The sequence below is a fragment of the Leptopilina boulardi genome, unplaced genomic scaffold (genome assembly GCF_019393585.1).
Source record: "Leptopilina boulardi isolate dan_hultmark-lab unplaced genomic scaffold, ZJU_Lbou_2.1 LbouV2_207, whole genome shotgun sequence".
Classification (NCBI taxonomy): Eukaryota; Metazoa; Arthropoda; class Insecta; order Hymenoptera; family Figitidae; genus Leptopilina; species Leptopilina boulardi.
The window spans coordinates 61687-88545 of record NW_026137760.1 but is presented as its reverse complement, the minus strand read 5'-3'; the positions used below and the strand labels follow the sequence as shown (position 1 = coordinate 88545).

Sequence of the window (26859 nt, the reverse complement as noted above, 5' to 3'; positions counted from 1 at the left end):
TAGAATTGAAAATAATTTATTACATTATTTTATAAAACCTTTTTTTTACAATTTTAATTGAAATTTTTGATGATTTCTGTTGGTGAAGAATTTATTAGGAATTATAGACAAAAATTGAATTTCAAAAGTTTTTAATTTAATAATGTTTTCAAATAATTGAATTTTTTGAAAAATATTATAAAAATTATCAAAAACAGTTTGGAAACTTTTGGAAAACAGATGGAAAATTTTAGAAATAATTAAATTTTATGTTTTAAATTAAAATTTTTAAAAATGTATTGAATTTCAAGTGATTTTGAATTGAAATTTTTGGTAATTTTATTTGGTAATTTTTTTTTTAATTTTAAACAATTATTGAATTTCATAAAATTTTTATTTGAAAAATAGTTTATAATTTAAAAAAAAATTAGTAAATAAAATTACCAAAAAATTTTTAATTCAAAATCACTTGAAATTTAATTATTTGCAAAAATTTCAATTATTTTTAATGATTTTTATAATATTCTTCAAAAAATTCAATTATCTGAAAGGATTTTTCAATTAAAAACTTTTGGAATTCAATTTTTGTATGTGATAATATTTTTGAAAATTTTTCACTCAGAAATTCTCAAAATAACTTTATTACTAATGTAAATCATTTTTTTAAAATGTTTTTTAATTAAAAATAATTTTTTTTAATAATTATCTATAATTATTACTAAAAATACGATTTTCTAGAAATAATTTATGTGAAACTAATTTAAATTCAAATTATTTTCCCTCTCAATTCTTTATTGGTGAATTCCTCGTCCAATAGAATGACGCGATGGAAAAATATTCAATATGGCGGCAATTAATTTTTGCGCGCGTTTTTATTCATTGTAACTTGTTGCTGCCTGCATGTAAACATGTAAAATACACGTGTTGATATTCTTTGTTTGTTTTTTCGGGCAATAAGTTATGTTGTACGTTTTAATTCAGTGTGTGTATGTTTTTGCGAAGTATATATATATATAGTGTAATAGCGGTAACGTGTCAGTGAAAAATGTGCAGCGAGTTTGCAGTTGCGTAAATCATTGGTATGTTTACCATTTTCTTTCTCTTTTGACAAATTGAACTATATAGTGAAAGAATTTAGTTAATATTTAGAAAAAAAAATCCAATTTTTCAGTTTGAAATTAATATTTATAATTTCTTTTGATTATTTACTTCATTTTCTTTCTTACACCGGTAACATAACCTAAAAACATAAACATTGATCAATCAATCTAAATCCAAATATCCTTATTTTTATTCGAATTTTTTTATTGATTATGTGTAAATAGGTTTTATTTTTTTAATTTTTATTGTTTCATTAGCATAATATGAAAATTTATCACGTTTATTTTTAAGATACATGTTTGCAGTAAAATTTTGAATATTTTTCAGAGACTAATTAAACAATTAGATTAATCGAAAAGTACAAGGAAAATAATAAAATGACGGATTTTACTCCATATATTTCTGCTGAATTGGCAGCAACTTGCGATGCTTTAGGTTATTACGATGGTTATAAATATCATTTGGATAAAAATTGTCTTGGTAAGTTTCTCAACAAATTTTTTTCATAATTACCTTTAATAATTTTTTAATTTTATTCCAGAGGTGATAAAAGATTTAATAAAATATTTACGAAGAGATGACAATACTCATGTTGTTCGTCGTTATCTCGGACACTCAAAAATTGTTCAAACTGATCTCATTAAAATATTTGTCGAACATTCCGAGAAACAAGAACTTTGGGATGTTCTCTTACGGTAAGAAAATTTAAATAATTTAATATAATTTCAATAAATTACTAATTATTAATAATAAGATTTAAAATTTTTATAAATAGTAAATAGTAAAAACATTTTTCTGTTTTCAATTAAATTTTTTTTAAAGAAGGTTTCAAATTAATTTCATAAAAAGGTGCACTAATTGCATTTTACAATTTCCGGTCACAATATATATATTTGCTAACAATATTGAGGTTTATGAATTGTGAATAGCAATCAATAAATAGAGAAAAAGCTTTTCATCGCATGTCTTGAAAATTTAATATCGATTCTCACTGTGCAATGAAACGAAAGAAACAATTACCTACAATTGATATATTTCCTTTTAGGTTGATGATAAATTTAACGAGTTCAGCTTTGATGTTTTATAATGAAGAATTGCCTACGGAGAAAGTCACCCGAACCCTTTATCAAGAAATCGTTTCCCATTTGCAAGGCTACAAAATTGCTCTTACCGAAGAAGGAGTTTGGAATACGGTTAGAGATCATCTTGGCAAATTATTGAGTATTGTGAGTAATTTTACTTTTCTTTTCGTTTGGTATTTAAATTAATAATATTTTTAAAAACAATTTTGGTTTCAAATAATAGTCGAATAAAATTGTATTGTTTTTTTTTGTAATTTTATTATAAAAGACAAAAGTAGATTTTATTCAAATATAAAATAATTACTTTTTAACTCACATTTTTAAATTATTTTAAAACAGGATACAGCGGAAAGAGGAGAGGAAAATGAAATAATAATTGAACGTATTCTCACGTTTATCAGGAATGTTTTACAAATTCCACCACCTGATAATGATTTACGAACTGATAATGACGCAACTGCACATGATGAGGTAATAAATCTTGTACCATTTCACTTTAATAATTTTTATTTACAATTTTTGTAGCAATTTTTCTGATATATTTTTTTTCAACTTTCATTTTTTTTTATTACAGTTATTATTTGCTCTACATTCGTCCGGAACTGTTGATCTTTTACTTTTCATTGCAAGTAATAGAAGCGAACAACATTATCATATGCAAATTTTAGAGGTAGTTATTTTTAAATTATTTATTATTATTATAATAATATTAGCGTTCATAAAGGTAAATAAACGTCGTATAAAATTTTGCACCTATTTCTAGATAATATCATTGATGTTGCGTGAGCAGAATCCAAGTAAATTAGCCACTGTTGGAGCTCAGAGAAGTACCTTGGAAAAAGAAAAAGACGAAGAAAAATTATTGATAATTAAAGAAAAGGAGAAAATTGAGAAAAAGGAAAAAATGCGAAAAATCGCTGGCTCAAGGTTTGTCATTTTTAATAATATTTTATTTTACAGAATTGTCACAAGTCAGGGAAATTATTTTTTTTTTTGCCTTGAAATTAAATCACTTTGAATTTTTGATTATATTGAATTTAAAGAATTGTAAGTAATTGAAATTTCGTAAAATTTTATTAAAAGCTTTAAGAATAATTGAATTATTTTTTTTTTTTTAAATTTAACTTTTGAAAATATTATGTAATTAAATTTTTTTGAAGAATTTAAATTGTTCTTCATACAATGTTTGTTTAACATAATTTTCATTTGATCGAATTTTTATTTATCAAAAATTTTGTTTTTAAATAGAATTAAAATTTGATAAAAAAATAGAACAAAATTCGAAAAATACATAAAATATTATCTGGAAATCAGGGAAAATTATAATGAAAATTTTGTGGCAATTCCATTTTATCTAATATAGAAAGCTTGAAATTTTATTCCTAATAGATTCTTATTTTAGTCAATACATTTTTATTAAAATTAAGAAAAATATTCATTTCTTCGATATTGATTAAATTTTTACATGAAAAAATTAAAATTAAAAGAAAATATTTTCAAAAAATTTTTAATTTAAAGAGATTTTTTTTATAAAAGCAAAAAGAAAAAAGTATTTTAAATGAAAGAAAGTAGATAAAAGCGTTTGAATTTTTCTTCAAAGTAGTTTTTTTTTTTCTTTTTTTTCTTTTGGTTATTTTTGCAGTAATTTTTGTTAAAAAAGACAACTAAATGGAACGTGGAAGTGTTTAAATTCAAATGGAATGTTTCCATTAACATGAGTCGAGCATTTGTTCGTTTAATGAAACAAGCGTTAACCAGATCGTGAGGGGAAATTTGAGGCAAAAGTAATTCTAGATTTAAAGAAAGAAAGTGTAAGTGTTGGGGTAAAAGCATGACGGAAAGATGGGTTGTGTGGTTATGTGAAAGTAACCCTTAGGGATCCGACATTCTCTCGACCGCGTGAAATATAATGAATGTGACCCAGTTTTTAAAACAGAGCTTCACATGAGTGGCGAGCTTTTTTTTTTTTTTTTTTTATCTTCTAAAAGAGAACATAAGTCTCCCGCTTCCGTTAATGTCGACGTCATAAATTCATTTCTGATTGCAATCTATTGTTCTTTTTTTCCTTTTACTAATTTTTTTTAATGAAGAAACTGGATTTTATAATTTTTAAAATACTCAAAAAACTAAATTTCAAAAATAAGTGGCAAAAACATGAAATAATTTATTAAAATTTTCAATTTAATATTTTCTTGAGAGAAAATTATATGAACTTTATAAATTTCCCTTTTTTTTTCTCTTTAGAAACACTTGAGATTTTGCGCGTTTTATTAAAATTCATCTTCGTTAAGATTTTTCCACTAAAAGTAAATTCAGATGGAAGTAAAAGAAAAATCGATTAAAGGGAATAATGAATTAATTCTGGGGAGGGGGGAAATATTTTTTGTTGCAGTACACTTTTTGAATAATAAATTGCGAGAAATACAGGTCCCTTATATTTCGTAGACAGTCTTTGGGAAGCCTTTAATCCTGAATTTGCTATAAGGTTTCCTTCAATTCTTCGTAGTTGTTTTAACACGCGAAGCTTAGCCGATCAAGCTTGAATAGAAACACCAAGCTATCTTCCTGCCGTTAAATTTTAATCGGATTAAGTCTTAATCCACGACTGTGGTGTCGATCCACGAACTTGATTTTTAATTAGCGAATATTTAAAATGTAATTATTTCTCAATGAATCATTTTTCAATGTCTCTTTATTGGAAATTTTTTTTTAAAATAGAATTCGCGAAGCCAATTTGATTTTTATTTTCTTCTGAAAGAATTTTTTTTAAATGAAATTATTTAAAAAAAAAAAATTTTTATATTAAAAATCAGTTTTTTTATGCAAAGAGAAATTAAAGTAATTTGTAAAATTGAAATAAAGATAATAAAATTAATAAAACGGATTTTATTAAAATTTTTTTTGAAAAATACAATGAAAATAAAGAATTGGATTTTAAAATACTTAAGATAGAATATTGTGGGAGTTTGACTGTGTTTTGTTTAAGTTTGGGTTTCTTTACTCTCCAGTGAAGTTAGATTTACTTAGTTTCTCCCTTCTAAATCTATTATTTAAAATAATACGGCACATACTTTTCAACGTAGAAATACAAAGTAGATTAACATTAGGATAAAGTTTCAAGCTTTTCTTGTATTTTATATACTTTAAAAATGGAAGTTTATTATTTTGTCGCTTAAATTGACACACCTTGGATTTTATGACATTTTCTGACTTGTTTTAGAAAAAGGAGAGTTTTTCCGACTATTTTAAAAAATAAAATGAAAAATTAATTAATTTATAAAATTAAAAGCAAAATACCAATTTATTTTTTAGTACAAATTTTAGCTTTTCCAAAATTTAATTATTTTAAAAATTTGGATTTTAAAAGTCTGAGAGATTAATTATTTTCAATCATTTTTAATGAAATTCTTCGAAAATTCAATTATTTCAACAAATTTTCAATTAAAAATACTCGAGAATTTAATTATTCCTAAAAAATTTTTTAAAAAGTCTTTAGAAATTCAAATTTCCAAAATTTCCAAAATTTGATAAATTAAAAAAATCTGGACTGTTGCTCTTTCGTAATTTGTAAAAAGAATATTTTTTTTAAACGAAAATTTCTTTTTAAATCCTCTTGAAATTCAATTAATTCTAAAAATCTTAAATTAAAAAAAATAAATACAAATAAATAATATAAAATAAAATAAAAATTAACAATTAAAAATTCTCTAAAATTTAATTATTCTTGAAATTCTTTTAAAAAGGTCTTTAGAAATTCAAATTTACAAAATTTCCTAAAATTTAATAAATTATAAAAATCTGGACTATTTCTTTTCTGTAATTATATATATATATTTTTTTAAATTTCTATTTAAATTCTTTTGACAAATTAATTATTTGAAATAATTTTAAAAAGTTCTTCTAAAATTTAATTTAAATATTTTTAAATTTTTTAAATTTATGCTTCTAAAAATTATTGTCTTAATTTTTTATAATTTAAAACCCCTTGAAATATTTTCATTAGAATCAGGGAAAACAATTTAAATTCTGACTGGAAATCAAGAAAAAGTCATATTGAAAAACAAAATCAAATTTTTGTTGCAACTTCTTGAAAAATTTTTTTCAATTTTAAAAATATTGTCTAAATAAAATTTCTTGATAAATTTTTATTCAATAATTTTTATTGAGGAATTATTAAAATTTATCTTCAATATCTAATATCAATGGTTAATAGAAATTATTTATTTAATAGATAGGTAATATTAATAGAATATATTATAGAAAATATTAAAATAGGTTAATAGAAAATATTTATTTGAATTGAAAAAATATCTTTATTTTCAATATTTTTTTTTTTTTTTTTTTTTTACTCTATTTGAATATTGTCAAGCATTTATTTTCCAGAACTGATTTAAAAAGGCTTTCTATATTCTTTGCAGGCACTCAAGATTCGGTGGCACTTACGTTGTGCAGAACATGAAGGCAATCGGAGAAAACCAGTTGATCTGCCACAAGCCTTATCAGAAAATCGAGGCACTTGAATTTGGCACGGAAAAGGTATGAAAAGCGAAAATTATAATCGGATAAGAAACGAGAGTTTTAATATATTTTCTTCATTGCTCTGTTTAACTTTTTTTTTTTTTTTTTTTTAATGGTTATGTGAGAGGAAATTGAGAGGTGGTCGGAGGATTCAATTAGACGTGCGATATTCGCGATAAGTTTTCATTAGTGGTCTGAAAAATATAAAGAAATATATGACTGTTAATTAGATCTATCCTTGTGTAATTAGAGTCTGCTCTTTTCTAACGGCTTTGAAGCATTTTAAAACTAGGTCAACATCGTACTATGAGTTTTTCGCATTTAGCGACCCTTGTCGAGGCATCTTTGTCTAGAGACTGTGAAAACTTTTAAGCGGATCCATTTCGCGTTTCATTATATGGTCTTCATATATTTCACTTGTAATGTCCAACGATTGTAACATTCCCAAGGGTTACATTCTTAAGTTAATAATTTATTGTTACTTTCTAAAGACCCTTGGAGTTTATTTCGTTGTTGCATTTCGCCGCCTTGTGCAATAAGTTTTGTTTTTATTTTTCTCCTCGACGTGGGTTTTTTGCTTTTTTTCTCTGGCCGAAATTTAAATTTTAAAATAGTTGATGCTATTTAGAATGTGGGTCAAACCCTTTTGGCGAGGAGTATAAAGAGAAGGATGATTTCACCGACAAATAGGTTTTTCTTTTTTCAGATAACGTGTGGTTTTTAATTAAACTTCTTGTTGAAAGTTCAAAGTCCCTCATCTCTTGAAAACGTGAATAAAATGTATTATCTTGATTTCTTTTTAAAATGCGAATTACTTTTTTTTTTATCAACTGGAAATATTTTACTATTTACTCACTCAACTTTTGTGATTTCTTCGAGTTTTGGAAATAACTTTTAAAAGCTGAAAAAAAGAAATGCAAATTTTTAGAATTTTCAATTATTGACATTTTATTTGAATAATATTCTAGAGTCTTTACTTTTATAGGAAAATACAATTTTAATACTTGATACTTTTTTTCTATTCAGTTTTTTTTTAATTAAGTTTTAAATAATTTAAAATAAAATTTTTCTAATTAAAAATTTTTTTTTTTTGCAATTACAGGTAAAATTGGACATAAATATTAGAAAATAAAAAAAGGATTTATAATTTATTCTCGTTTAGTTACAACGAGAAAAAAATTCGATAAAAAACATTTTTATTCTAAAAGCTTCTGTAAGAGATAAAATTTTTGAGTTGATTTTGCTCGATTGATTTCAGGTGAATGTGAAAAAACCGAAAAACAGGAGAGCCATGGCAGATACGATGGTAGAACGCGTTTCCGCTTTCAGTGTGAGGCTATTCCTAAAGGAATTTTGCGTCGAGTTTCTGAATGGTGACTTTTTCCTTCAATATTAAAATTCCATTAAAGTTTAGATATTGAGATAATGAAAATGCTAAAACGATGAGAGAAAAATATAATAAAATTAATTGAATTTCAATAAAAAAAAAAAAAAAAAAATTGTATTTCCTATGAGATTAGATTGTAATAGAAAATTGTATTTATTTCAAATAAGATTGAAAAAACTATAATCATAATTTTTGATTTTTATATTTTTCAAGAATATGAATTTTAATGGATTTTATTTGTTTTGTGTTCTTTAGGCGCTTACAATCCTGTGATGAGATACGCGAGATCTTGTATAAATAATGCCAGTTCTGAAGGACATGTGGATGCACGTTTCTATCTCTGGGCAATGCGTTTCTTTATGGAGTTCAATCGAAATTACAAGTTTCATGTGAAATACGTGAGGTAGGTTTCATTCGTATTATTCCCACGATACTGCGCGGATTTTCGATAGTTCGCAAACTCGTTTTACGCATCGATGCTTTTTTCCTCGATGCTAGAAAGAACAACAACAAAAAAAAAAGTAAAATAAATAAACGAAATTCACAGGGTTAAAAAAAAATAACCGCTTTCCATTTCATTTTGTGCTTTCAATTCGAAATTCAAACGATAAAGAGCAAATATCAAAAATAGTTATATTACTTGGAGAAAACTTGTGAAGTAAGTTTTTTTTTTTTTTTTTTTTTGAAGAATTTTCGATTAATATTTGAGACGGTAAAATCCTTTTAATGTTAGTTTAAAATATTTATAGATAAGTTGTGGAGTATCAAAAAGGGAATTTATAATATAGAGTAGCAAAAATTTGGTAATCATTGAATATAAAAGTTGTTTAACTCGTGAAGAAAATTAATTTAGTTTTTTATTTTTTAAATAAAATTTTTAATTAATTCAGGACTTGGATTATACGACATTTTCGACATTTTCTTACTTTTTTTTTAACTTATTTTAATAAGATGCGACTTTTTCGACATTTTTTTAACATTTTTAAATTTTTTACAAAATTTTTAAACAAAATATACCTTTTTTTAGTACTAGTACAATGCAGATATTCTTTAGCTATTTTTTAATTCATTTATTTAACAAATTTTTAATTAAAATTCTTCTGTAAATTAATTATTTTAAATAATTTTAATGAAATTCTTGAAAAACTTTAATTATTTTAAAATATTTTTCAATTACGATATTTCTGAAATCGGATGATTGTTTAAAATTAAAAACAAAAATAAGCAAATAAAATTACAAAAACTTTCAATTTAAAATCACTTAAAATTCAATTATTTTCAAAAATTTCAATTTTAAATATTCTAAAGGTTTTTATATATTCCCTAACGGTCACCCATCCAAGTACTAACCGCGCTCAATTGTGCTTAACTTTGGTGTTCGGACGAAAACCAGTTTATTCACAGTGTTGTAAGCGTTAGCTAAAAGCAAGTGTTTCATACTAGATGATGAATAATTGGGGGAAATATATGAGGGAACAGGGAACAATTTCAAAGTGATTGTATTTATAAATTATTTTTAATTTCTAAAAATTTTAACTGTAACTCTTCCAAAATTTAATTATTTGAATGCATTTTTAATTAAAATTCAATTGAACTTCAATTATTTTAAAAAATTTGAATTGTAAATATTTAAAAATTCAATTACTTTAAAAAATGTTATGTAAAGTTATAGTATTTGAAGAATTTATCACTCGGTGGTATTAATTATATTTAATATGAAATTAGCAATTTCTCCGTGTCATTTTTGTTAAAAACTAAGTAAAAATAAAAAAAAAAAAATAATTTTTATTAATTTTTTTCGATAAAAATAGTTTTATATTTGAACGTAACGTAACGTTAAAAAGTATAATTTTTATTTTCATTTAATTATCGTCAAAAATGACTCGAAGAAATTGATAATTTTATTTTAAATATAGTTATCTAATATTATTAGATAAATAATTTGCAAATTCTATAAAATTTAATTATTCACTAAAATTTCACAAAATTTTTTTGAAATTCAATTACTTTTAATAATTTTTAGAATATTCTTCAAAAATTCAATTATTAAAAACATTTTTCAATTAAAAATTTTAGAAATTTAATTTTTCTAATTACTTTTAAAAGATGTTATCTAAAATTATTTGTTAAATAATTTTCAATTCTGTAAAATTTAATTGTTGTTTAATATTTAGCAAATTCTTTTGAAATTCAATTATTTCTAATAATTTTAATATTTCTTTAAAAATTCAATTATTTAAAAAAGTTTCAAATAAAAACTCCAAAATTGAATTGTTAGCTGAAAAAAAATCTACAGCAGTTTAAATTTTCAGGAAAATTTATTTCAAATTTTCTGCAATTCAATTATTTAAAAAAAAAAATTAATTTAAAAATTTGTAAAACTTAATTATAGTCTGAAATTTGTTTGACAATTAAAATTAAAAATTATGCAAAAATTTTTAATTCGAATAAATTTTTTGAATTAGACTTCAAAATATTTTTAAAATGGAATTATTTTCAATATTTCTTCTGAAAAATATTTGAAATGAGAAAAAATATATCTTTTTTTATTCCTCTCCGGTTTTAAATAAATGTTTTATTACTTTGAGTGTTGAAAATATTTTTCTCACTTGATGTCTAAAACAATTTATTCTCAATATTAGATATTAATTTACAAAAAAGAAAAAAAAAAAAGATTAATTTTATCTGACATTAATTTTTCAGCGAGACAATATCAACAGAGATATTTCATTTTGTCCAGAGACAAATGGAGGAATATTACGAGATATTGTCGTTGGAAAAGAAAAAGACCCAACTTTGGTCGGGAAGATTGCATCTCGCTTTGAAAGCGTACCAGGTGAAGAATATTTCGTTTTCTCTCATCTATATTTTAAATTAAAAATTTATTTATCTCACCTTTGTCGAAGATGAAGGTATAGTATAGTAAAGTGAAATTACTCGTGTTCCAGGAGTTGCTTCATACATTACTGGCGATGGATAAAAGTCCGGACAAAGGCGTTCAAAACTCTAGCAAAGTCATCAAGAGTAATATATTCTATGTTCCTGAATATCGGGAAACGATACTTTCCCAGATGCTGTGTTTCAATGAACTAAAAATGTCGAGGTTCGTATTTCCAAAAATCCATTTCATTAGAATATTAAATAATTTTACATTTCTAATTTAATAATTTTAATTTAAAAGTATTTGCAGTTGTTTTATATTAATAATTTCGTTGACAATTCTTATCTTTGGACACGATCCACTATATTTATTTAATATTCCGTTGACTCACTTATCTTCAGCCACGATTTTGGAATACTGGGTCAATTTGAAACGAATGGTACTTTATCCTTTCTATCCATTTTATTTATGTCCCAAGATGTTTCTTGAATTGAAATTCGATGAAAATAAAATTAAATTGCAAGCAGATTTACTAAACATTCATATTTTCTTTTAAATTTTTTTTTTTTTTTTTTTTTTTTGAGAAAAATTTATTCAAAATTAGGTTTATTTAGTTATAATTGGTAATTTAATTTATATATATTATTTGATTGATTGCTGAGTCTTGAATATATTTCCCGATGTTAAACTGATAATAATTAAAAACATTTCTGGTGTCAAGGGAACGCACCCTTTGATAACGAGCTTTTGAAATTACTTTAGGGGTTGTCTTTTCAACCCTTGGCAGTTGAAGCGAGGAAATCGTAATCTCTCAACAACTAATGCAGTTGGAGATGTTTCGATGAAACCATTCAAACTGAAAATCACCCTAGAATGTTCTCAGAGAACATTTGCGTCTAAAATCAGCTTGGCATATTCTCAAAGCAAAACTCACCCCCCCCCCCAGCCATCCCCTTTTCATGACAAGTTTTCCAATACCAGAGGTGTAAAAGACAAGCCTTGGGATAATTTCAAGAACTTGCGTTTTATGAAATTATTTTTCTCTTTAAAATATATTTATTTATTATTTTACTTATCTTTAAGAAAAATAATAATTAAAATCATATTTTTTATTAACTTTTTGTTAGTAATAAATTTTAAACTTTGATTTGATTTATAACAAAGTTGAAAATCCCATTTGTAAATCTTGGTAAGATTTTTTTTTTTTTAAATTAAAGTTAGATCAATGTCGGTGGTTTCTCATATAGAAGTTCATAATGATTGGCTGAAACTTGTCAAAAGAAGTAACTGTTTACGAGAAGTTTTATCAACTGCAAACACATTGAACTAACTTTGGGTCAATCGTCTGACCGTCTGAGTTTTCATCTCATCCTCTTTTCTCTTTTACCCCACTGTCAGTTCTTTTTTTTATTCCTTTTTTACTCTCTCTCGCTCTCTTTTTCTCTCATTCTCGCCTTTTCCTATACATATTCATTCTTTATTCTCTGTACGCCTTTCCCTTTCGTTTCATCCTGGAATAAACAACTTCTGTCTATCTTCCGATCTCGGGGCATTCAACTCATTTCGAGTTTGACAGCTTTTAGTATTTTCGAGACGACAACACAAAATAAATGGAAATTCCAAATCACTCTGGGAATTTAATGCGTTCCCATTTCAACTTCCGATAATATGTCAGAGAGAATATTCCGTTCGTCTTCATTTCTTGAAATTTAAAGCATTCCCAAGTCACATTCTCTGCACTTATTCTATTACAGTTTTATTCCCACTTAATCATGTTACGAGTGATTTTTAATAATATCGAAATAAAATTGATATGTTTGAAAATTTTTAAATGTAAAATTATTTTATTTTATTTTTCATATCACAAATTTAAAATGAAAATTCTATTTTTAATAAAAATTTCAGGATGTTCAGCGGACATTGAAGTTCTTAAAAAGACCTTGCATTTTTTTTTTGAATTTTTTGAATTTTATAACAAAATTTTGAAAATTTTAAATTTTCTAAAGTAGGGTCATTTATTTCTTAAGGGATGGACAGTACCTTATTATTTTTAACATTTTAAATTTAAATGATCGTGAGAATTTAATATTTTTTTTTATGTCATTTAGGTCCTAAGAAACATACGTCAGCAATAGAAAATATTAATTTTTGACCAGTATAGAATTTATAATCGAAAATTTTTTCAAAATTATATTTTTTTACTATTAATGATTTATTAATTATTATTATTAATGATTTTATTTTTATACAAATTTTTACATACAAAAAATTTTTAACCGAATTTGTTACCGAATTTTTATTTCTACGAATTTTTAATTAATAGAATTTTTAAGGCGCCGAATTTTCAATTATCTGAAATTACAAATGTCCGAAAAAAACAATCGACAGAAAGATTTCTTCGCAATTTTCAAAAATTTACCAATAACTATTTACTTGATAATTTATAATTGGTTAATTTTTGAAAATTGCGCCGCAATCTTTTTGTCGATTGTTTGTTCGGTCATTTGTAATTTTGAACAAATGAAAATTCGGTGCCTTTAAAATTATATCAATTAAAAATTCGTAAAAAATACAAAATTCGGTGAATTGGAATTTCTGTCATTTAAAAATTCGATTGTAGGAGAATTCTGTTAAATTTAAATTCGATTAATTAAAAATTCTCTCAAATAAAAAGTCATGTAAATTAAATGACTAAAAATTCTGCCAAACAAAAATTCGTTAACTAAAAATTTTGTTAAGTAAAAATTCATATAAAAGGAAATTTTGCCAAATGCTAATTAGAAAAATGAAAATGCGTCTAAAAAAATAATGATTTCTAATAAAATTTTTTAATGAAAATTCTATTAAGTGTAAAATTTTCTCTTTAGTCAAAAAAATAAAGTTAATAATTTTATTTATTTCCATGAAATAATAATAATTGGTTTAATTTATTTTTTTTTTTGTTTCAGGGCATATTTGGTTGATCTAACAGTGACGACACATGTTTTTTTGAAAGCCCTTGAACAATTTTGCGGTATAGGAAAAACCGTTATTGTTCAAACAAAAAAGAAAAAATCTCAGAAACGCAAGAAAAGTGAGTTTTACTTTTGAAATCTTCTATATATATTTCTGCTTATAAATATAAAAGTTTGAAATTGAATTTTTCGATTTATTTCATTTATATTGAGATTCTAGTATATCAAATTTAGAAAATTTTATTTTTACTTTAAATTGCAGTTCAATTTGCATATTTACATATATCATGCGGATATTGATTTCGAGATCTTTTCTAACAAAATTTCAAGACTACTATAAATTGACAGATTCATCTTAGGGAGAAATGAAATTCGTTTAGGAAACGAGGTTCGCGAATTAGATTTATCGTGGGTGTATATATATATATATATTTGCACAGAGAAAAAAATCAATAGTCTTGCGTTGCTTTATTTCTCTCTCTTTCTCTCATTTCTTTTTCATTCCTGATTTTTTTTTTTTTTTATCACTGAACAGTGAAGATCTTTTGACTGCACAATAATTTATCAACTTTCTTTCTTGTCATTTCATTTTTTCCACATTTTTGTATAGAGTCTGTCAAAGAAAATTCACAAGCTCCGCCAGTTGTACTGAGTTTGGAAGATCGATGGGATGATGTTGGACCAGAATTGTCAGCTGTTATGCAATCAAATCAGATTCCAGTCGTGATGCCTTTTGATGCGACTCTGGACACTCCAATAGATGAGCAAAAGTAAATTAAATTTCTCTTTGATGTTTATTTTTTTAATATAAATTTTTTGATCTGTTAATTAGTGTAAAATATTAATTATTTATTTATTTTCAGGAACGATGCAATGAAGAAAATACAAATATTGATGCGAAAGAAACAACTCGAGGAGTCAATTGGTCTTTTTCGTTCTGCGAGGTAAGTTTTTCTTTGTTTTTTTTTTTGAAATTAATTTTCTAATTATTAGAAAATTTTGAAATGACTTTTTTTTTATGGAAATACGTAACGAAAAATTAAAAAGAAATACGCGTGATAAAAAAAAAATTAAAGCTTTTAGAATAATTGTCGTTTTATTCTGCTTTGACATTTTTCTAAATATTTTTGAAAAAAAATACGTTCATCAACTATAAAACTGTGTGTATTGAAAATTTTTTGATAAAATTTGAAAATATTTTGATAAAATTTGAAAATATTTTTGTAATTTGCAAAAAATTCTCATTTTTATAAAAAGTCAAACAGTTTTTTTCGATCTGGTTGGATGAAGTCAATTTTAGCTGACGGAGTTTTTTTTTTTCGTTACTGAATACGATTGAGAGAAATTTAAAAAATGTATTTTAAATATTTGACATATTTCATCAATTTTTTTTTATGTATAAAAAAAGGAGACAGGATGTATTTTTTTTTTTTATTAATGAATATTTTTATATTCTAAATTTTCCCTCTTTCGTATTATCAGTTATTTTTAATGGAAATGAAGAGGTTTAATGCAGTTATTGTTAGATATTAAAAAACGGGCGATTCTTGGACTTTTATTTTGCCTTTTTTGTGTGTGATTTTCGTTGAAAAGCTGCGTTTTATTTTGCCTGCGGGCTTGCAATACATTTCGACGGTCAGATGTGAATTATACTGAGTAACCCGAACGTGGGCGCGGGACGGCAAAAACCCTTTTGTTTTAGTCCACAAAAGCGTTTGTTGTAATGGGGTTAAAGAGTGAAGAGAAAGCAGGGATTTATCGAAGCGAACAGGCACGCATGCGAGAACCAACTCCCGCCACAAATGCAAACACAGTTGTACCTATGTAGGAGAAACCTATTTCTTTAATTAACGAGTCTTTGTTGATTCCAATATCATTTGCTTAAAAAAAAAAAAACTCCCAACTTGGTTTTCCCAGATGTTTACAGTTCGTCTTTTCATTAAATTTCGTTTATTTTTTCCAAAAAGGAACTTAATTTTTAATGTTTATTATTAGTTTATTTTTCTCTTTCTTGTCCCCTGGGGCGAGATTTTCATTTTTCCACGGAATGAAAAAAAATACGTGATTTTCTTTTCTCTCTTGATTGGCATAACATCTGTCGAAAATTGTGTTTTCTACTCGTTTCCAAGTTATGGATTTCTGTTTTTAGTATTTTATTATTTTATTATTTCTATACTATGAGTGAAATATTACATATTTTATACACTGGAAAAAAATAGTATTAAATAAAAAAAAAACCACGTTATAATATTTTCTAACTCCAAGAAAATTTTGCTATTTTGAAGTAAATTAAGAATTAAGAAAATTAGTTTATACGGACAAGTAGTGTAGGAAAAGAAATAGGGTTTAAAATAAAATATTAATTTCTCGAACATTAAATAATTGAAAAAATTTTCATTTACATTGATTAAATATTTAAATACTTTTTATAGTGGATGGAATAAGAAAGGAAAAAATAATAAATTAAATACTTTTACATTCTTTTTTTTTTAAATTTTAATTCTTATCTTTCTTTAAATTAAAAATGTTAAAAATAGAGTAATTTCAATTATATAGGAATTGTATTCATTAAAAGTATCCATTGTATGAAAGTGACAAATTAAAAATTTAAATTGTGTATTTTCTGCCGTGTAGACTATATATATGTGTGCTAAAATTTTGCCCATTCACAATTTAACAAATTGATTGTCCATTGAAATTTTTTTTACCTTGAAAACAGTTTCATTTAAAATACTTCATTTATTTTTTAATTTTCCAATAATTTCATTCGTTTATTATTTTTATTTTGTGTACAATTAAATTTTAAGAGGTTTTTTTTTATTCGGATTATAAGAGTTAATCTGAATTTTTTTTTTCGAAAATACGACTTTCTTCGGATTTTTTTTTTTTTTAATAAGATTTAATAAATTAAAATTTTTATGAAATCCAATATTTGTTCCAAATTTAAAAATTCAAATACTTTTAAAAATGTTTTTTAAAATTATTTGATAAATTAGTGTCAATTCTCTAAAATTTAATTATTGATCGAAATCTAACAAAATTATTTCCAATTCAATTATTTCTAAAAATTTCAACTCTAACTCTTCTAGAATACAAAATTTTTGCAAATAATTGAAATTTCGAAGAATTTGTGTTGTTAAAATTTTTTCAAATTAATTAAATTTGAAAGTTTAACAGTTACATTTTTTGTTAATAATTAAATTATTAAAAAATTTTCAATTGAAAATTTGAATAATATTTGAAAGTATGTAAAATTTAAAAGGTACAAATTTTTTGTAAAAATTTATTTTCGATATTTGGAAATAATTTTTATATCTCGAAAAGTTGCAGTCAAAGTTTTTTAATAATATAAGGAAATTTTTGAAAAATTTATAATTTAACTTTTTGAGAAATAAATAAATTTTTTGTAAATTAAAATTAATGTATTAAAATCTATCATTTTAATTTAGTGATAAATAATTAAATTATTGAAGAAGTTTATTGAATTTTTTTTAAAAAATGATAAAATTTGCAAATAGTTTTATTTAATTTACTTTATACATAACATAATTAAATATGGATTTAATAGAAATATAAAAATCAATATTCAGAGTTGTAATTAGAAGTTTTGATTTTTTCTATTTTTAAAAAGAAATGAACTACAAATTTCAAAAATAATTCAATTATCAAAGAATTTATTCAAAATTGTGAAATAATTCAGTTTTTTTTTACATATAATAATTTAAATTATATTTTTGAAAATAATTGAATTTTCGAATATAGTAAATTAAAATAATTGTAATTGAAATTTCGTAAAATTTGATTAAAACTTTGAAAATAATTGAATTTTTAACAAGAATTTCATTAAAACTTTTGAAAATGAGTAATTGGATTTTTTTTAAAGAATTGAAATTGTTTTTTTATACAATGTTTGTTTGACCCAATTTTCATTTGATCGAATTTTCATGTATCACAATGTTTTTTAAATAGAATTTACATTTGATAAAAAAAAAAAAATTCGAAAATGTCATGAAAAATCACAAAATACTGTCCGGAAGTAAGGGAAACGTCAGGGAAAATTATAATGAAAATTAGGCCATTTAAAATTTGGAGAAAATTCTCTCGATAAAATCATATTTCATTGTGTCGTATTTGTGTTTAATTTATATTGATTCTATAGTTTTAATGTTGATTATGAAACTCGAATTAAGGAAGTCTTGCGCGACTAAAATTTCCTCTCTCTCTCTCTCTCTCCTCTTTGATGGTAAATTACACGAGATAAATTGTTGAGTAAAACCACAACTAAACCTCGACAGATATCTAGGCTTCAAGTCGAAGATCGTGGTTGGAAAGCTGGAAGTGGAGTATTTGCTAGGCAAACTAACCACGAGTACAAGGATTCTGAATCCTCATTCACGTTGATATATATATATGTGTAAGGAGCCAGAGAGGTATTATATTGTTTACCGTAATACCTAAGACTAAGTATTACCATAAATGTGTTATTAATAATATCGGGCTAGATAAGAGGAGGTTGTATGCCAAGCAGCAGTATGCTATATCCTTTTATTCCGTTGTGTATACATAAGGCGAGGTATAACGTTGTCTGGAATCCCATTGTGTGCAAGGCGATGCAATCCCCCTTTCGCCCCCCCCAGTAAAATAGAGGTATAGCGACGGTACAGGGTGCGACATTAATACTGTCGGAAGTTATTAGCATGAATATCGCTGCTCAACCCTTTGCTGAAACGCGATCTCCTTTTTTTTTTCTCCAACCGCTCTCTATGCAACGCCCTCACTTTTAATGGGAATACACATAGACGCGTTATTCCAATATTCACAAAAGCCTCCACCTCCAAACACAATTTTTTTTTCCTCGATTCATTGAAATTTTCGTTTTTCCCCAAGAATTACAAACTCCTTTTTTTTAATGCTCTTTTATTGTTCGAGAAAGCTTTACAGGAGAATGAAATTCTGATTTAGAAAAAAAGCATTTTCAAGATCCCGGTTTAATTAAAGTACTTTTTCACTACTTTTTTTCGCCAAAGGATCAAATTTACTTGGTTTTTTTTTTTTGTTTGGAATTGCTTGTTAGGTTGAGGAAAAAAAAACAAGATACATTTTGTGAATTTTCATGTTAGGAAGCTTTTAATAAAGTAAATATATTTTATAGTGGTTGCGATGAATTTTTATGATATGCAAAGAAAAAATAATTTTCTCTCCACCGATGGGGGATATTCTCGAAAAAATTGAATTTCACCAATAATAAGTTTCGGAATTAAAAAATGTTTTTTTACTACACTGAAAAAAAATCTTTTATTTAAATAATCGGTTATTTGACTATTATCAAATAAATATTTATTTGCATTAAATAATTATTATTTGATTCATTGTAAAATTTTATAAAAGTTCACAATGGAAAAAATAAATTTCAATCTTTAAAAAAAAAAAAAATTTTAAAGTTTATTAGTTAAATTTTTTGTTAACGATTAAATTTTAGAAGATTTTCAAATGAAATGAAATTTTTGAAAAATTTATACTGAATTAATAATTATTTGTTACCTACAAATAAATATTTATTTGATAATACATAGTCAAGTTACCCATTATTTGAATAAAATAAATTTTTGTCAATATATTTGTTTCAAATACAGAAATTATTGATCCAAATACAGTTTTATTTAATTCAATTATTTGGTTTCAAAAATTATTTAATAAATATTTATTTGACAATACTCAAGTAACCTATTATTTGAATTAGATATGAAGAATGAAGAAGAAATTCGTTGAATGTGATTAGTGCGACTTATTAGATTTAGTGGCTAAAAGCAAGTGTTTCGTACTAGATGATGAATAATTGGGGAAAATATATGTGTGAAAAGGGAACAATTTCAAAGTGATTGTATTTATAAATTATTTTTAATTTCTAAAAATTTCAACTGTAACTCTTTCAAAATTCAATTATTTTTAATTATTTTTATAATTTTCTTCAAAAATTCAATTATCTGCAGTGAAAGAAAAATTTATTTGATTTAAATACTCGGTTACATGACTTTTATCAAATAAATATTAATTGGCATTAAATAATTATTCAGTCAATTAAATTGTATTTGTTTCAAATACAGAAATTATTGATCCAAATACAGTTTTATTTAATTCAATTATTTGGTTTCAAAAATTATTTAATAAATATTTATTTGACAATACTCAAGTAACCTATTATTTGAATTAGATATTTTTTTTCACTGTAATTTTTCTATTTCAATTTTTTTCCTTTCATTTTATGAATTTTGATTCTAAAATTTCTATTTAAATAAAATTATAAAAACAAAAATTTATTAACAATTAAATTTTAATTTTAACTCTCGCAATTGTATATTGAATGAACTCAACCATATTTTACAGTTCTATAATTAATTTCCAAATAAGCAGGCTTTTGATGTTCATTGACAACAATGAAGTTGGAAATGTTTGCAAATCTCTCGCGTGTATAAAATTTGAATAACTCTCGTGATATTAAAATATTGTAGCATAGTTACATAACGAATAAGGACTTTCGTTTTTTTCAGACTTTTATATTTGAATGCAGTTCATATTAAATAGTAATATGAAAAAAAAGTTTTATGGAAATAATAATTTTTTTTCACCCTTTTTCAAATGATAAACTACTTTAACAAACTCTGATATATTCTGCTTTAAATTCAGTGTAAAATTAAGCAATTTTGAAATTATGTGGCTACTCTTCCGTATAATTACGAAATGCTCTGCAGTCCTCTAGAGAAAGACGTGGGAGCTTGTAATGGAAAATTGAATTTATGCTCTGTCATCTGACAAAGCCATTATACCTATTGACTCTCTATTTCCCAAAATAGCCAAAACATTGTTGTTTCAAATATAGTTTTTTTTATATAATATAAAAAAAAATCATAAAAAATTTTTTTAAATTCTAATTTAAAAATATATTTTTAATTTGAAATATTTTTTCAAGGGGGAATTTTGGAGAAAGGTTTTTTTTTGAATTCAATTGCTGGACTTTTTCAAGTCCGTTAAAAATTTTGAGCCAAGATGGCTCAATCAGAATTCGAGTTATTCCTTAATGGAATGCTCGAAATTTGATGGCCTCTTCAGTGGCCAACTGATTAACGAAGAAGGCTTTAAATCCTTTAAGGATTCGCCTGCCTAAAGACTTTTTGTCCCTTTTGGCAGGCTTACCTTCTTCTGGAGCTTCTGCTGTTTGTTTCTCGTAGGGAAACATGTTGACAGTTATCAGAATCAGAGAAGAATGATACATTTTACCACTCACTGCCCTCTATTTATATTGTTTCCACATTCATCTTGACTTTGAGAAAGGGCTGACATCTGCTCTCTAACGACAGGTGTATGACTTAATCGTATTCAAAATTGTGCGCGCGCCAAATTTTTGAATAATTCTCCTCTACTCTTAGGTGGGAAAATTTTATATTAATTGGTAAATAAATTTATTTATTGCAATTAATAAAAAATTAATATTAACTATTTTTTTTCATTTGTTTTATAATTTCATTGAAAATTTTTTTTTTTTTATTAAATTAAATCGAACGGGATTTTTGGGGTTATTGCAACCCTAACCTATTGGACAGGAAATTTTTTCTTTGAGTATCAAATAAAGTAAAGTTTAGTGAATATTTTATGTTTATTTATATTTATTTATATTTATTTTTATATTATTTTTAAATTTATTTATTTAAATTAGTTTTTTTTTTATTTTTCCCCAAAGTTTTAGGAGCAAATTAAAATTTTTTGTTGACAAATGCAGGATTTTTTAACCTAAAAATAGTTTTTGTGGGTGTAGTTTCGTGTATTTATATAATAATAATGTAAATTAAATTGTTTTTATCATTTTTTTAAATTATGAAACAGTTGCAATAATTTACAGGTTATAAAGGTGCTTAATTTTTTTTTTATGAGAAATTGCAAATTGAATTATTAAAAATGTTAGTACTAAGAAAACTTATATGTTTATTTTAGTTTATTTGTGAAATAATATTGCTTTCAATATTTTCAAATTTGTGTGATAAAAATTATTTTCAAAATCTAAGACTGAAAAAAAATTTTGATTCAAATAATCGGTTACTTGACTATTATTAAATAAATATTTTTTTCAATTTATTATGTACAGGTTAAGAACTGGATTAATATTTAATTATTGTCTGAAATTTAACAAAATCTTTTGAAATTCAATTATTTCTAAAAATTTTAACTGTAACTATTCCAAAATTCAATTATTTTTAATAATTTTTATAATATTCTTAAAAAATTCAATTTTATCTGTAAACATTTTTCAATTAAAAACTTTTGAAATTCATTTGTTGCCCGTAATTTCTAAGAAATTTTTTTCAAAAAATTATTGATCAAGAAACGTTGCAAAAAATTTTTTGGATTAATAAATAAATAATTTGCATAGAAAAATATTTTCTCTTCTCAATCGTTGATCATAAACGTTGTGAAATTCACCGACGTTAAAACTTTCTGAAATTTAATAATTTCAACGATAACTTTTCCAAAATTCAATAATTTTGAATTATTTTTATAATAATCTTTGAAAATTCAATTATCTGAAAAAATGTTTCAATTAAAAATTTTGTAACTCAATTTTTGTTTGTAATTTCTAATAAATTCTTCAGCAACGGAAATTATGAAAAATTTCAATTAAAAATCACTTGAAATTCAATTCTTTTAAATAGGTATGAATTCAAAATCATTGAAAATCAAACATTTTTAAAAAATTTTATCTAAAATTATTGAATAAATGATTTCACATTCTGTACAATTTAATTATTGTCTGAGATTTAACAAATTCTTTTGAAATTCAATTATTTCTAAAAATTTCAATTTCAACTATTTCAAATTTCAATTATTTTTAATGATTTTTATAATATTCTACAAAAATTTAATTATCTGAAATCATTTTTCAGTTAAGAATCACTCAAAGTTAAATTATTTTTAAAAATCTGAATTTTAAATATTTCAAAATTCAATTACTTTCAAAAAAATTTTTGTAACGTTATCTGATAAATTATTTTCAATTCTGTAAAATTTAATTATTTTCTGAAATTTTACTAAATCTTTTGAAATTCAATTATTTCTAAAAATTTCAATTGTAACTCATTCAAAATTCAATTATTTTTAATAATTTTAATAATATTCTTCAGAAATTTAATTATCTCGAAGAATTTTTCAATTAAAAACTTTGAAATTAATTTTTTGTCCGCTTTTACGAATAAATTCTTCAGCAACAGAAATCATCAAAAATTTCAATCAAAAGTCACTTGAAGTTTAATTATTTTCCAAAATTTGATTTGTAAATAATTGAATATTCATTACGTTAAAAAAATGTTTTTTAAAATTATTTTAAAAATTATTTTTAATTCTGTAAAATTTAATTATTATCTGAAATTTAATAATTTCTTTTGAAATTCAATTATTTCTAAAAATTTTCACTGAAACTCTTCCAAAATTCAATTATTTTTCGAAATTTGAATTTTAAATAATTGAAAATTTGATTACAAGATTTGAAATTAAAATTTTTTGTAAATTTAGAATTGCTGAAGATTTTACTTTTTACATTTGGTTTAAAAAATTATTTGGTAAATATTTATTTGATAATAGTCAAGTAACCGTTTTTTTTTAATCTAGTAAATTTTTTTCCAGTGTAAATTTTTTATGTTGGTTTTTTTTCCTTTCGTTTTATGAATTTTGATTCTAAAATTGTTTGATTTTTTTTTGAAAATTTTTGAGTTTTAAAAAATTATTAATGAATTAATTGTTTTTCAATTTTCCATAGTATATTAATTCTAAATATTGAAGAAAAAAATTGACAACCTTAAAATTTCGGAAGTTTGAAATTTCAGCGGTCTTTAATTTTTTTCAAATTGAAATATTTTCATTAGAGTTAGGAAAAAAAATTTTTATTCCGATTGGAAATTAGGGGAAAATAAAATCTTTGTGGTAACCCTAGAATCGAAATTTTCGCACCGGTAAAAATTTTAATGAACGATATTGATTGAAAAAATTTATCAAGTTCAACAAAATAGATTTTCGAAACACGTGTTGATTTTGATATTTTCAAATATAAAGATATAAAGAAAGAATGTTGAAATCGACTCGTATAAATAAGAAAATCCATTGTCGGCTAGGATTTAAAGTTGTAAAAATAAAAAAAAAAAAAAAAAAAAAAAAGTAGTCGGTATGGCAGTTGGATTTCTATTCAGAGAGTTTGTGACACGCACGATCCACTTCTTCCGATCAGAGTCTGTGCCTCGAAGTCTGGAGGATTATTGGGTTGTCGCGTTCAGAGCTTTTCGCAATTTAGCGATGCCTTTGTATTGCTCCAACCTTCTAAAGCCCTGAATTCTAAATCCAACATGCACCTTTTGAGTAGGCGTTTCCAGACAGTTTTGTTTCCATTATTCCAAGAAATAAACATAGGGGGAATTGACGCATCGATTTTAAAGCCAGTATTTATTCTCGTGTTGTTGATATTTGTGTATTTCTCTAAAATCCCTATTTTTTTTAAACTAGTAAATTTTATTTTATATTTAATGTTTTTTTTTTCCTTTATTTATTTATTTTCTAGATTCGATCAATGTTTACAAAAAAAGCTGAATGAATATTTTTGCTTTACAGAGTGGCAAAAATTGGAATTTATTTTGGGTAAATTGAAAATTCCTGACTGTGATTTCGTTATTGTTCTGCTGATTTCCAGGGAGACTGACTTTTTTTTTTTTTCATCATCATCGTTGAAGGGATTCTAGAGCTGTGCTCTTGACTTGTACTCGAAATTCTGGAGATGCCTCTTGGTCGACGGCGTTACACTGCCTCGAGAAAGTGGTAAAGAATCGAGACTCTGGTGTGACTATACTTGAAAGAAGAAGAAGAAGAAGAAGAAGAAGTTGGTGTATGTCGCAACGAAGCACTCATGCTTCGAGGGATCTCCTCCGAGACTCATTGAGTTTGCTTCTAGGATCCGCTTTTTTTTTTTTCATTTCCCCTTGGCTTCATTGTCCCCCCTTATAACTATACTCACAAGTTATTATACATATATACCCCGTGTGTCTTTTTCGTTGAAAATGAAAAGCACCAAAATGTAATCCTCAGTCTCCGAGTTCACTCTCGACTTCCATCTCCAGTCATATCCGGATTTTCCACTAGGTTTCTCCAGTTCCGTTTGTGATTTCAAATTCTCAGTTATCCGACCGAAGAAAATGGCGACTAAAAGCTTCGTAAATCGAAGGTTGAACGACTTTCTATTTTTTTTTTTTTTTTTTCTTTATATAATCCTCCTTTTTCGTTTCGCTTTCAAACATATCTAATCTATCGTTTGACCAAAAGTTTATTTGGTTTCAAGCTTGGAATACTGCGGAAATTGGATGCAGTGGAAAAGTGAATTTTGTGTCTTGAGAAAAGAACGAAATTTCGCATTTTCTGTAAAAAAAAAAAAGAGATGCGGCGACACATTTTATCACTGTGGGAAAAATTTATTTTTACTTGTTCCGTTTATTGTCAAATAAATTTAAATCAAATCGTTCACGGAAAAAAAATTCACCAGAAATAGCGAAAGATTTTACTAATATGGAAAAAAAAATTTCTATTGTTTCAGTTTTTTTTAACTATTTTAGCAAAAAATTACTGTTTTTAAATGAAAATTTTTTTCCTTGTTTACTTGACAGTTAAATATTTGTCTTTATCAAATAATTAAGCGATATTTATTTCCATTTTGATTCGAATGAAAATTATTTGGTTGAAGTAAATATTATATTTGATTGAAGTAAATATTTTATTTGGTTCAAGTAAATATTTTATTTGATTATAATAATAATAATTAAGATTATGTGAATCTTATAATTATTCTGGGATTGAAAAATTTTAAATTACTTACTTACTACTTTACTTGAATAAAATGATTCACAGAAAAAAATTTACCTGGAATAGCGAAAGGTTTTACTAAAATATCAAAAAATTTTTAATCGTTTCGGTTTTTTCTTTACAATTTTTGTGAAACCTTTTTGCTGTTTCCAAATGAATTAAGCGTTATTTATTTTAAATTGAAAAAATTCAAATTCAATTTATTTTACTTTGAATGAAAATTATTTGGTTAAAATTTTATTTGATAATATAATAATTATATGTGATGTATTCTGAGATTTAAAAATTCGTTTTGTAAAATTCTTTCGAGTATTCTAAAAAGATGTTTGAATTTTTCTTTTATTATAATTTTTTATTTATATGGAATTCTCAAAAATATTTTGAATTTTGAGTTTAAAAAAAAATTGTTTTTTTATTTTTCTGTGGAAAAGAATATATTTCTGAGAATTTTTGAACAAATTGAGAGTTATAGAATTGTCAAGATTGTAGGTGAATTATTTTTATAGCATTTTTTTGTGGTAAGCTTTAACATTTTTGTTGCGATTCCATTATTTATTTGACCATTTGTTACAGGGATGTTTGGCCTCAAAACGACCATTTCGGAAGTAAGGATATGCCCGTGGAGGAGGAATTTTTGGCACTACGTGAAATTTTCTTTGCTGATTTGGGTGGTGAGTACATTTTTAAGAAAACTATTTTTTATTATTCTAATTTTTAATTTAACTTGAATTTGCATTTATTGTAAACATTAATTTGACTAAATCAATGAAATTTGGGAATTACAATTGAGAAACTAGAAAATTAGGAAAATAATTTTAAAAAAAAAATAACGAATATAGTTGGAAAAGAAAATTCAAAGCTGAATTTGCATTTATTGCACATTAATGTGACTAAATCAATAAAATTTGGGAATTACAATTGAAAAACTAGAAAATTACGAAAATAATAAAAAAAAATAACGAATATAGTTGAAAAAAAAACTCAAGAAGAAATTAAATATCAAATTGGATTTAAAAAATAATAATTTTCGAAAATATTTGAAGAGGAAAAAATTTATTAAAAAATATTTTTCAT

The 26859-nt window shown here is 24.2% G+C and overlaps 1 protein-coding gene across 1 annotated transcript; it reads left to right on the top strand.

Annotated features, from left to right (window-relative positions):
* Positions 1-843: 843 nt before the first annotated feature.
* On the top strand, positions 844-26479 carry LOC127278550 (protein timeless homolog; the record flags this gene model as incomplete). Its single annotated transcript, XM_051300312.1, has 16 exons — positions 844-1058; positions 1410-1560; positions 1622-1775; positions 2126-2306; positions 2502-2633; positions 2737-2832; positions 2926-3089; positions 6581-6698; positions 7939-8053; positions 8323-8470; positions 10771-10903; positions 11016-11170; positions 13897-14021; positions 14513-14672; positions 14766-14846; positions 26359-26479. Coding segments are annotated over exons 2-16 (1986 nt in total), but the record flags the coding sequence as incomplete, so codon positions are not given.
* Between the last annotated feature and the right edge of the window lie 380 nt (positions 26480-26859).